This window comes from Nyctereutes procyonoides, unplaced genomic scaffold, assembly GCF_905146905.1.
Source record: "Nyctereutes procyonoides isolate TBG_1078 unplaced genomic scaffold, NYPRO_anot_genome, whole genome shotgun sequence".
Classification (NCBI taxonomy): Eukaryota; Metazoa; Chordata; class Mammalia; order Carnivora; family Canidae; genus Nyctereutes; species Nyctereutes procyonoides.
The window spans coordinates 55,798,840-55,811,176 of record NW_026575043.1 but is presented as its reverse complement, the minus strand read 5'-3'; the positions used below and the strand labels follow the sequence as shown (position 1 = coordinate 55,811,176).

Below are 12,337 nucleotides of genomic sequence, written 5' to 3'. Positions count from 1 at the left end.
TATATTTGTGATTGATTGATTTTTAATAGCTTTTGTAGGAAAGCTGTAGGAGTGAGGATGCTTTCAGTAGCAAGTAACAGAAAAAAAAAACACACATAGAAATCCCAACTCAAATTGACTTTAATAATAAGGAGGAATATTGGTTCATGTAAACAAAAAGATCAAAATTAGGCCACAGATGTGGTTCAGTCTAGGCTGCAGCAGCAACTTCTTCTTTTCCTTCTTCAAATTCATTCAGCTCTACTTCTCTCCATGTGGTTTATCCTAAGGCCAGCTTCTCTTTTAAACTTCCAATGATAAGGTGGCTTGTAGTAGCCAAGGGCTACATGTTTCCTCTTTCATGTCCATTTTAAAAAGAGCTCGACTTTGCTTCAACTGGACCAACCTAAATTAATCTTAGTGGCCAGGGCATTCGAGTCTCAAAGTGCCATATGTCATCCAAATTTAATTGCAGGGGGCATAAGATTACACCAATTGGTTTACACCAACGGGGGCCCATCAGTGATACTGGAAGTAGTCAGTCCCCATGTGAACCTTATGGCTGCAACGAAATGGGGAAGGGCCAGCTCAGGAAGGAAGGAGACTGTAGGACATGGATGCTGCTGTGTAATTGGGGTATAGTTTCCAAAACTGTATGCACACAGCAAATGATGCCTACGATTTTATATCTATCATCTGGTGGAGAAACATTGTTCAGGGATGCCTGGGTGGCTCAGCGGTTGAGCGTCTGCCTTTGGCTCAGGGTGTGATCCCGGTCCCAGGGTCGAGTCCCACATCGGGCTCCCTGTGAGGAGCCTACCTCTCCCTCTGTCTATGTCTCTGTGTCTCTCATGAATAAAAAAACAAAAACAAAAACAAACATTGTTCAAATTTAGTTGAGAAAAATCACCTGGGCAAGAGATAGCCCATAAGCTGTTAGAAATACATGTTTGGGGGATTCCTGGGTGGCTCAGTAGTTGAGCATCTGCCTTTGGCTCAGGGCGTGATCCCAGGATCCTGGGATCGAGTCCCACATGGGGCTCCTCTCACATGAACCTGCATCTCCCTCTGCATATGTCTCTGCCTCTCTTTCTGTGTCTCTCATGATTAAATAAACAAAACCTTTTTTTTAAAAAAAAGAAATACATGTTTGGGGTTTGGAAAGAAATTAAGGACAGTAATGTAAATTTGGCTCTCTTCACTGATAGAAAACAATAGAAAAAACATGAGCTACTAAAAAGACTAATTTCTCTAAATCTAACCATGAAAAGTTTCCAGAACAGTGATGTCTTGAATTACTTAGCATCTGCTAATAGAAAACAAGGATTTGTATCATCGAGAACCAAGATTTATCTGAAATATTTATCTTATTAATAATCCCACCAATTCTCCATACTTTTTTAGCACTGACCCTAGAGTTGCTAAAAATGAGTCTGTGAGATCCTGAAGAACACTCTCTGATATACACCACATGCTACTGTGTTCTGTCCTGGCTCAAACAGACCAGATTCCAGCAGAGAGGGGCTTCCATAAGAGGAGTGCACTGGGATACTGAGTGAAAATAAAACTTTTTTTAAATTTTTTAAAAGATTTTACTTATTTATTCATGACAGAGTGAGAGAAAGAGAGAGAGAGAGAGAGGCAGAGACAGGCAGAGGGAGAAGCAGGCTCCATGCAGGGAGCCCAACATGGGACTCCATCCTGGGTCTCCAGGATCAGGCCGTGGGCTGAAGGCGGCGCTAAACTGCTGAGCCACCTGGGCTGCCCTGAAAATAAAACTTTGATTCATATGCGTGTATTAATAAAGTGATGTTAAGAGGGCTGGGCTTCCACTTCAGGGTTTCATGTTTTTTTGTCAAAGGGCATTCTACAGATGTGCTAATGACTTTAAACTTGCTTGACAGTGAATTTATAGGGATTGGGGTACATTTGAATAACTTATAAGACTTTTGAAGTATCACTAGTTTCTGAAATTGTGAACTCTGCAAATGTAATATCTCCAAAATAATGGTTGTTCCTTAGCTGTACCCCTTCAGGTTTGAAAGAGTTCTCTGGACCCACTGAAGGAAGTTCCAAATTGAGCTTATGAAGTGGCAAGTAGAATTCTCTCCTAGTGTCAAGAATCCCATGGCCAGGAGCAGATGGTATGAGACACTACTACTCAGAATGATGCATGGACTGGCTCCTGGGCCGCAAACTATTGTTACCGGTCTGTGAGAAGTTAGGAGCTTATGCCAGTATTTAAGCCAAACATGTGACTAAGCATTTGCTTTAGTTCAGCTGTTGTTGTTTTTCTTTTTTCTTTTCTTTCTTTCTTTCTTTCTTTCTTTCTTTCTTTCTTTTTTTTTTTTTTAAAGAAGGCTCCACTCCCAGCCTGGAACCCAGTGTGGGGCTTGAACTCACAATCCTGAGATTAAGACCTGAGCTGAGATCAAGTCAGATGCTTAAGACTGAGCCATGCAAGCACCCCAGTTGTTGTTGTTTTTAATAGTAAGATTTTCTTAATGAAAGAAGTCCGTTATAAATCAAAACCCCTTATCTCAGTAGAGTCCAGTACTTTGTGTAACACAAAATAAAGTTAATAGATGAACCCAGGGAAAAAACAGGACTTCTAAATGTTGATCCCATTTGCAGCCTATCAAGGAAAATTGTTGTTAAATGAGAAGACTAGAAAAACCAGTGAAGAGGTACATCATGCCAAGTTGCTTAAAAAAGGGTAGAGTTGGGGCAGCCCCGGTGGCTCAGCGGTTTAGTGCTGCCTTCAGTCCAGGGCATGGTCCTGGAGACTGGGGATCGAGTCCCACGACGGGCTCCCTGCATGGAGCCTGCTTCTCCTTCTGCCTGTGTCTCTGCCTCTCTTTTTCGCTCTCTCTCTCTCTGTCTCGCATGAATAAATAAAATCTTTTTAAAAAAAAAGTAGAGTTGTGGGGCACCTGGGTTGCTCAGTTGGTTTAGTGTCTGATTCTTGATCTCAGCTCAGATCTTATTCTCAGTGTCGTGAGTTCAAGCCCAGTATAGAACCTACTTAAAAATAAAGTCGTACAGTGGATGTTGTTTGGGCCAGAAATTCAAAGGAGAGAAAGGTGAAGAGGAAAGGTTTTGTGGCTAGTGGCACCACATACTGGGTGAGTTTCCAGTAGATGGAAATGGGAAGGCATTCTATGGGAAGGAAGCCCTGTGATCAAGGGTTTGGATTAAAAGTGTTTAGCACTTGTCAGTTGTAAAGGGAAAAGGAGAAGGAAGCAAGTAGCAAGAAAAGGAGCCTCAGGAATTAAAAAGAAATTAGGTATTTCTCTGCTTAGACATCTTTGGCAATGCCAGCATTCACTTGAGTGAAATATTTAGATGTCTGTTCTAGAGGTATGATCCTTGCTAAGGCTGTTTCTGGTAACAGTAGTGCCCTCTTTGGAGGGTATGAGGGTGTGGGGTGACTTACTTTTTCACTGTCTATCCTTTGGTAGATCATAAGCATCTAATACCTGTTGCCCCCAAAGTAACTTGAAAATTGTTTTTAGAATAGGTAACTTATGCCAACTATTGAACTTTGTGTCTTGACAAAATAGAAATTACAGTAATCCCTTGCAATGCCATGCTCTTTGTAGTACATCTAAAATTTATGGATGAATGCAAAGATGAAATAGGTTGGATATGTCACTCTAGTGCTCAAATTCTCTCAACTCCACTCCCTGCCCTAAACCCTCTCAATTTACCTAGGCTTAAAGCCAGAGATCTTATAATGGCCAAAAAGGTCTTACATGGGTTGGAAGATCTCTGCCTAGCAAGCTTCTTTTCCAGATGGCATGTTGCTTGCTCTTTCACCTCTTTGAAGTCTTTACTCAGATAGCATTGTTTCCATGACATCTTCCTTGACCTCCCTATTTAAAACTACTGTCTACCATGACTGGCATTCCCTAGTGCCCTTTCTGCTTTGCTTTTTTCCTGTGGCTCTTATCACTATGTTTCCTAGCAATTATTTTACTTATTTATTTTCTTATTGTCTGTCTCCCCTCCCTAGAAGGTAAGCTCTGTGAGGATAGAAATTTTTGTTCAACTTGTGCTTTGCTAATCCCCATCTCCTAAAATGGTTCCTGTGTAGTAGACTCCAAAAAAAGTGTTCACAAATTATTTACTGCTTCCCACCCTTCAAAAGCTGAAATCTGTTTCCCCAACTGGAATCTTGGCTGGCCTTGGGCTTGCTTTATCAATTAAGTAGAAGTAATATTGTGTGAGTTCCAAGCCTAGGCCTTAAGAAACCTGGCAACCCTGGTAAGGCAGGAATCTTTCCTTCATCATGAGAACAAGTGCTGCACAGTCGACTTCTGCAAGATTAAGTCCATGTGGCGGGTGGCCTCAGCCATCCCAGCAGCGTCAGCCATGCCAGTTGTCCCACAGAGGCCCTACACATGGAAGTGTGGCCATCCAAGATGTCGGGCCACAGCTAAACCAGCTTAAAGTAGAACGACTCAGCTGAATTGTGAACAATAGCGAGTGTTTGTTATTTGGGGCCACTTAGTTTTGGAGTGGTTTCTTTTCCAGCAAAAGCTAACTAATGCAGCTTTGTGAGTAGTTGGTGATCAGTAAATCCTTATGAAATTAATAAATGTTGCTGTTATTTTGTATCAGAAAAATATCCAGGGGTACCTGGGTGACTCAGCTGGTTGGGCATCCAACTCTTGATTTTGGCTTAGGTCATGATTTTAGGGTCATGGAATTGAGTCCTGTGTCAGGCTCATTAAGCCTGCTTGGGATTCTCTCTCTCTCCCTCTGCCCCATCAAGTTAAAAAAAATCCAAGTTAGTTGAGAAATGTTTCTAGTGGTCCCTTTGATTCATACAACATTATTATGCTGTAGGAAGCTACAGCCCACTTGGATTTTAATATATGGGCTCTGTATTCAAACTTAGATTGAAATTCTACCTATACTTGTTCAAGTAGCATTGCTTTGAAAAGTCAGCCTCACCGAGCTGCAGTTTCCTCTCTTAAGTGCCTACCCCATAGGGATATAGTGAAGATCATAGGTAATGTATGTAAAATGCATACTACAGTTCGTGGCACATAGGGCTGTAGACATAATGACTACACAGTCTTCCTCTCTTCCTCCTCTCAGAGAAAAAGAATTTACAGACCAGATGTCCGTGTCTGACTTCCAAAAGTCTCTGCAATACAGAAATATGAGACCTGGATAAGGAGTACTAAAAGAGAATGATAGGTGTATGAACTATAGTGGGCAATCACTATTTTACACAGAATTTAAGAAGTCACCTGTATTTCAAAAGAACTTGGGAGCTCTACTGCCTGAGTGGTCCGAGGATATGGCGTGTTGTGTGCTGTCCACTAGAGAGCGATAAACACATTCTATAAAGAAGTAGTGCTTTAAGCTACATTCACCTGGCCAGATAGTGAATGTTCCTTTCATTTTATTATTTTAACTTGGCTGTGAAACTTAGACTTTTTAAATAGTTTATGTTGCACTTAAAATTATTAACAGATTGCTTTGTTCTTTTTAAGGTATTAGAAGAACTCACAATGTGTGTTTTCAGGAAAGTCAGCCCTTGCAAGTTATTTTTGAAAAGAATATGTGTTCTAATACACTAGTCATTCAGCCAAGGTAATGAGTTCTCTGGTATTTATTTTTCTTTTTCTGAATATAATATGGGCACAGAATAAAGAATTAATGCCTTTAATTAAACTTTGAAATCAGTTATATTTTTTTAAAAAGCGAACATTTGACTTGGAGAAATCCCCTCACAAAGTCAAGAGGAAACCGTAAGAAAGATAATAGTAGATAATATAATTGCTAAATGGGGACACCTGGGTGGCTCCGTGGTTGAGCGTCTGCCTTTGGCTCAGGGCGTGATCCTGGGGTCCTGGGATTGAGTCCCGGATTGAGTCCCACATCGGGCTTCCTCCTTTTCCCTCTGCTTGTGTCTCTGCCTCTCTCTCTGCCTCTCTCATGAATAAGTAAATAAAATCATATATATATATATATATATATATATATATATATATATATATATATATATATATAATTGCTTAATGGTAGCAGTAATAATTTAATGGCAAGAAAGTTCTAAAAATATCTCATTAGTGGCTTTTTACATCCAGAGGTACCAAGAGAAAAATATTTTAACTAATGATACTTTGCATTTATATATTGCCTTCTGTCTGAGTCATAAAACACACAACATGAGGAAACTTTAACATTTTTTATGTAAACCAACTTTATCCCAAGTTGGCATTTTTTCTTTAGAGGAGTTAGGCGCATTAGTCAGTGTAAGTGCACTCATTTTTTTAGTTAAGCTGTAGCATTAAACATTAATTACTTTGCGAACCAAAAAATATTTTATCCAATTTTTTTTTAATTACACAAGCAATACATGCCCCTTATAATACATCTCGAGTTTATAGAGGAGTACAAGCATAAAAAATGAAAGGACTTTCCCCTCTACCTGTCCCTTTTATCCCACTTGGCAGAGGTGACATCAATCAACAGTTTGGTGTATATTCTTGTAGATCACCTTCTCTGTATAGATAATATCTTTGTAACTCACCCTCTCCCTACAGCTATGGATATTCTTTTTTCTTTCTTCCTTCCTCCCCCTCTCAAATTTATATTACATACTAGACACATACTTATAATTTTTTTCAAAAAAATATCCTACTATTATTGTTTGGGAACTTGCTTTTTTAAGTTTCTGTGTCAGTTCACTTAAATCAATTTTATTGTTATTAATATTTGCATAGTTTTTCACTGTAATGACTGAACCATAATTTAGTTACTCATTATCCTAGTACTGAAAAAAGTAGGTTGTTTCCAGCTTTTTTGCCATCCAGAGAAAGTATATTGGTTGCCTATTTCTGTGGAACAAAACTTCCCCAAACTCAGAGCTTTCAGAAACCAGACATTTATTACTTCATAGTTTTAAGTGTGGCTTAGTTGGGTGCATCTGGCTCAAGGTGTCTCATGGAGTTAGAGTCAAGCTGGCAGCCAGGGCTGCAGTCTCATCTGAAGGCTGGGCCTGGGGGGATTCATTCCCAAGCTCACCGACATGGCTATGGGGTGACCTCAGAAGACGGCTTCTAAGCTCACTTGTCTGGTTGCTGGTAGGCCTCAGTTCCTCACCACACAGGCCTCTCTGTGGATAATATGATTGTCCTCACAACATGGCCACTGGTAATCAGAGAGAGAGATTACTACTGATTGAGGTTACTGATTGAGGTAACTGATGGAGAGAGAGAATTCACAAATGGAAGCCAAAGTCTTCTTGTAACCTAATCTCAGAACTGACATTTCATCACTTCTGCCATTTTGTTTGTTAGAAGTGATTCTGTAAATTAAGCCCATAGTCAGGGGCAGGGGATTATATGATGGCATGAATACCACGAAGTGGGGATCACTGGGGGCCATCTTATCTAGGCAGCTTAGCACAGAGTCCTAGAAATGAAAAAACTAGGCCAAAGGCTTACCAAGTTTTTTTTTTAATTTTTTTCTTTATTTATGATAGAGAGAGAGAGAGAGAGAGAGAGAGATAGAGGCAGAGAGAGAAGCAGGCTCCATGCACCGGGAGCCCGACGTGGGATTCGATCCCGGGTCTCCAGGATCGCGCCCTGGGCCAAAGGCAGGCGCCAAACCACTGCGCCACCCAGGGATCCCGGCTTACCAAGTTTTAGATCTGCAAACGTACTGATTACCAAATTGCTGTCTGAAACATTATGCCAATTTACATTCCCACCAGAAGTGTAGGGGAATCCTTTCAAGTAACAGATATGATCAATCTTTAAAATTTTGCCAACCTGATAGGTAGAAAATTGTATTATTAGATGTTCTTTTTTGTTGCATTGATTGCTTGGAAGTTTGAACATCTTTTCTTATATTTATTGGCAATTGTATCTTTCTTTTTGAATTGCACATTTATATTATCATTTTTTTGGGTGTCAGGTTATTTGATATCTTGTAAAACACTTCCCCCATAGCACCGTAAAAGTTCCTAGATGAATTTGGTAGGTGTTCCTCATATTTTGGCATCAAGAAACACTGCTAAGCTAATGTCTAGCATTGGTTTAACATCAACATTACATAAATTCTAAGAATCTCATTTTTATCTGACAACAACCTTAATTTCATAAGTAGCCCAGATTTTGTGGTGTAATAATAAAAAGTAACCTAATTAAAAATGGACAAAGGATTTGAATGGATATTTTGCCAAAGAAGATATATAAATGGTTGAAAAGCACATGAGAAGGTGCTCAATATCATTAATAGGGAAATACAAATTGAAAACCTTTTAATCTGTGAATTGTACAGTATGTGAATCCTGTAACAAAAAAGCTGTTTTTAAAAAGGGATCTCAGGATAAAGGGCATTTGGAATGTCAAGACAGCCTTGAAAGTAATAGGTAATAATCTAGGACACGTAACAAAGGGAAAGGGAATATAATAAGCAGCAGGCTGCTTGTAAACTTCTACCCCTCACCTGGATCTCCATCACAGTTCTACCCAGTTCTATCTGAACAGCTGTATTTTCTAGTACCTCCCTTAGGATTATGATTGCAGGACATTAAAAATATATGTTGGGTGTATAAAACCATAGAATTAAAGACATTTCTTCCAGTGTCTGGTTTATTCTGCAGGTTTCACATGTCTTACTAAGAATATATTTTACTATTCTCTTGGCCTTCAGATAAATTTTAAAATATACTAAAAATATCGTAGCTCATGTAGAAAAAAGAAGATAGGGTTTTTGGTTTTTTTTTTTTTGGAGGGGGGGGTAAGTTCAAAAATATCTAGGCTGACTAACCTGTTTATTTCCAGAGTAAAGATTGGAGTCCCACTTAATAAGATTCTTTCTTTTTTCTTGTTTTTCAAATAATGTAATGCTTTTCATTACATTTCGTAGAGTGCTTGCTGAGGCACTTGTTCTTTTTACATCAAGTCAAGAAGAAGTTACTCTTGCTGTTACTCCACTCAGTGTTTGCCTTAAGAGTTCCAGTGATGAACCAATGGGTAAGGACTCCATCTGTTGTGGCGCTTGTATGGAATGTCACTTCCTGGCTTTCTTGATTACTGGCCATACAGTAAACATTGGTGGCATAACATTTGTTCTTGTCTAAAAAGCAGTAAGTTGTAGAAAGATCATTAAAACTTTTTAAGAGATCTAGGAAATTGAACACAATCAATAATTAAAATATTTGGCTTTGAAATTCAGGTTGTTTTAAAATTAGAATGGTTACTGAGAAAAGTGTATTTTCAGTTAAGATTTTTAAGGACTGGTTTTCATCTTTTTAAAAAGTTTATTTAATTTTTAGTAATCTTTATATCAACATGGAGCTCGAACTCATGACCCCAGGATCAAGAGTTCCATGCTCTTCCAACTGAGCCAGCCACGCACCCCTGTTTTTCATCTTTTATCACCTTTTATGTTTAGCATAAAGAAAAATAAAGAGGTCAGCAATCCAATTGAGACTATCTTTAATCACATATGAAAAAGTAGCTTTGAATTAAAGCTATTATATTAATTTAATAGCTAATTTGAATTAGCTATTAAAGCTAAGATATTCCAGATGGCACATACATACAACAGAAAATGTAAATACTTCTTAAGTCAGCTCTTCCAAGACTTATCTAGAATGAATGGAGAGACTAAAGCATGATTAAATCAGGAGTTTTGATATCAAGAAAATTGACTAGGATCTTTTGGGCACAAGCTGAGACTCTTTCATCTTGCTTGGGTAAGTGTGTGTGTGTGTGTGTGTGTGTGTGTGTGTGTGTGTGTGTGTGTGACAGCAGTAAAGAAGAGGGTAGGGAACGATATTATTCTAAATTGAAAAACCAGCAGAAGTAGGGCTGAAATTGAATCAGATGACTTTCATGTTGTGCCATGTTCTTTTTCTTTCTTTTTTTTTTTTTCAAAAAAGATTTATTTATTTTGAAAGAGAGAGTGAATGGGGCAGGAGTGAAGGGCAGAGGGAAAGAGAGAATTTCACACAGACTCCCCAGTGAGGGAGAAGCCTAGTGCAGGGCTCATTGCCTGGACCCCGAGATCATGACCTGAGCTGAAATCAAGAGTCAGCAGCTCAACTCATTGAGCCATCCATCCAGGTGCCCCTCCACGTTCTTTTTCTAAATGGTTTCCATTTATGAATTCATGTGATCTTTGTAACAACTCTGTGATGTAGGTACTATTATTATGCACATTTTCTACATGAAGCACAGAGAAACTCAGTGACTTGCCTAGTATCACACAGTAAGTATGGATTATCTGAACATAGGCTCCAAGGCACAGGCTCATTAGCACTGTGCTATTATTACTTCTTTCTAGTCTTATGTAGCATTGTTTTTGATAATTTAGAAGTTCATGATCCGGAAAATATATGCTTGGCTAGTGAAAGGGTCTGTTTTATATTTCATAATGTAATCTCTGAATAAAGATGGCCATTTAGCAACCAGGAGACACTGTCCCTTGTGAGGAGCTTTCTAATGAGTAGTTATAGTTATGGGTGACTGGGGACCCAGTTGTTTATTTTTGAACTTACTCTATGCTAGTACACTGGAAGTGACAGCCTTCTTGTTTGATAGGAATATGTTTTTAGGATAATATTTGGTCCTGTTAAAATATGTATGCTAATTATTTTTTGTTCTTAAACTTACATTAATTTGTGTTCATTGAAGAAAATAAAAAACACAAAATAAGCACTAATAAAAAAAAAAGTCATCTGACATCCCGCTATCCAGAGATAAGCACTTTTAATAGTTTGGACATCTTCTATACTTCAGATCTAATATCAGAAGATTGGTTGAGTAAAGGTAATGAAATACTATGAAGTTACTAAAAGTAATCCAATTTAAAAATGGGCAGATTGGGACACATGGGTGGCTCAGTCATTTAAGCATCTGACTCTTGATTTCAGCTCAGGTTGTGATCTCAGGGTTGTGGGTTCAAGCCCGTATCGGGCCCTGTACCCAGTGTGGAGTCTGCTTGAGATTCTCTCTCCCTCTGTTCCTGCCTCCTGCTCTCTTTCTCTCTCTCAAATTTTTTTTTAAAGGGGCAGAGCACCTGAATACTTTTTTTCCCCAAAGAGTACATACAGATGGCCACAGACAGATGAAAAGATGTTCAACAGCACTCATCATCAGGGAAATGCAAATCAAAACCACAATGAGGATGTAAGGGGGATGTGGCTGAGACATCTGTCACTCCATTGATCGCCAGGATTGATTCAGCTGATCTGGCTGCTAGGCAGATGTCCCCTTCCTTCCTCACGGCTCCATGTGTGTCCGTCCTGAAACTGCAAGCTCAGAGGCCTTCTTGGTAAAGGAGGACCATTCTTTGGTCAAGAGTATACAAATAGCTATGCTCCTCTGCTAGAGCCTTCAAACAAGCTCTCAAAGTCCATTTCCAGAACATAGGGCAGTCAAGCTTTCAAGACTCCAGACACACCCAAATGAGGTACTGCATGTGGTAATCTGCCTTTCTTTTCTGTTATTTTTTTTTTTTAGATTTTATTTATTTATTCATGAGAGACACACAGAAAGAGAGAGGCAGAGACATAGACAGAGAGAGAAGCAGGCTCCTCACAGGGAGCCTGACACGGGGCTCAATCCCTGGACTGGGATCATGCCCTGAGCTAAAGGCAGATGCTCAGCCGCAGAGCCACCCAGGTATCCCTCTTTTCTTTTCTTTCTTTATTTTTTAAAAAAGATTTATTTATTTATGATAGACAGAGAGAGAGAGAGAGAGAGAGAGAGTCAGAGACACAGGCAAAGGGAGAGGGAGAAGCAGGCCCGATGCAGGACTCGATCCCAGGACTCCAGGATCACGCTCTGGGTCAAAGGCAGGCCGCGAACCACTGAGCCACCCAGGGATCCCCTCCCTCTTTTCTTTTAAAGAAAAAAAAAAAACAAAACAATGAGATATCTATCATCTTATACCTTTCAGAATGGCTAGAATAAAAAATGCAAGAAATTCAAGTATTGGTGAGGATGTGGAGAAAAAGGAACACTTGTGCACTGGTTTTGGGAATATAAATTGGTGCAGCCACTGTATAAAGCAATATAGAGGCTTCTCAAAAAATTCAAAATAGAAATACCATATGAAAAAAAAAAGAAATATCAGATGATCCAATAATTCTACTACTGGGTATTTACACAGAGAAAATGAAAATACTGATTTGAAAAATATATGCACCTCTGTATTCACTGTAGTATTATTTACCATAGCCAGATATGGAAGCAACCCAAATTCATTATAGACAAATAGATAAAGAAGATGTGGTGTATACATAATGCAATATTAGTCATAAAAAAGAATGAAATCTTGCCATTTGCAACAACATAGATGGACCTAAAAGATATAATGCTAG

At 39.0% G+C, this 12,337-nt stretch overlaps 1 protein-coding gene across 1 annotated transcript in view; it reads left to right on the top strand.

Moving 5' to 3' along the window:
- Window positions 1–12,337, top strand: part of RAD9B (RAD9 checkpoint clamp component B) — a 35,734-nt gene that overhangs the window by 7,174 nt on the left and 16,223 nt on the right. Inside the window, exons 5-6 of the mRNA XM_055322872.1 lie at window positions 5,487–5,586; window positions 8,875–8,981. Coding sequence (XP_055178847.1) covers window positions 5,487–5,586; window positions 8,875–8,981 — 207 coding nt within the window. The remainder of the gene's footprint in view (window positions 1–5,486; window positions 5,587–8,874; window positions 8,982–12,337) is intronic.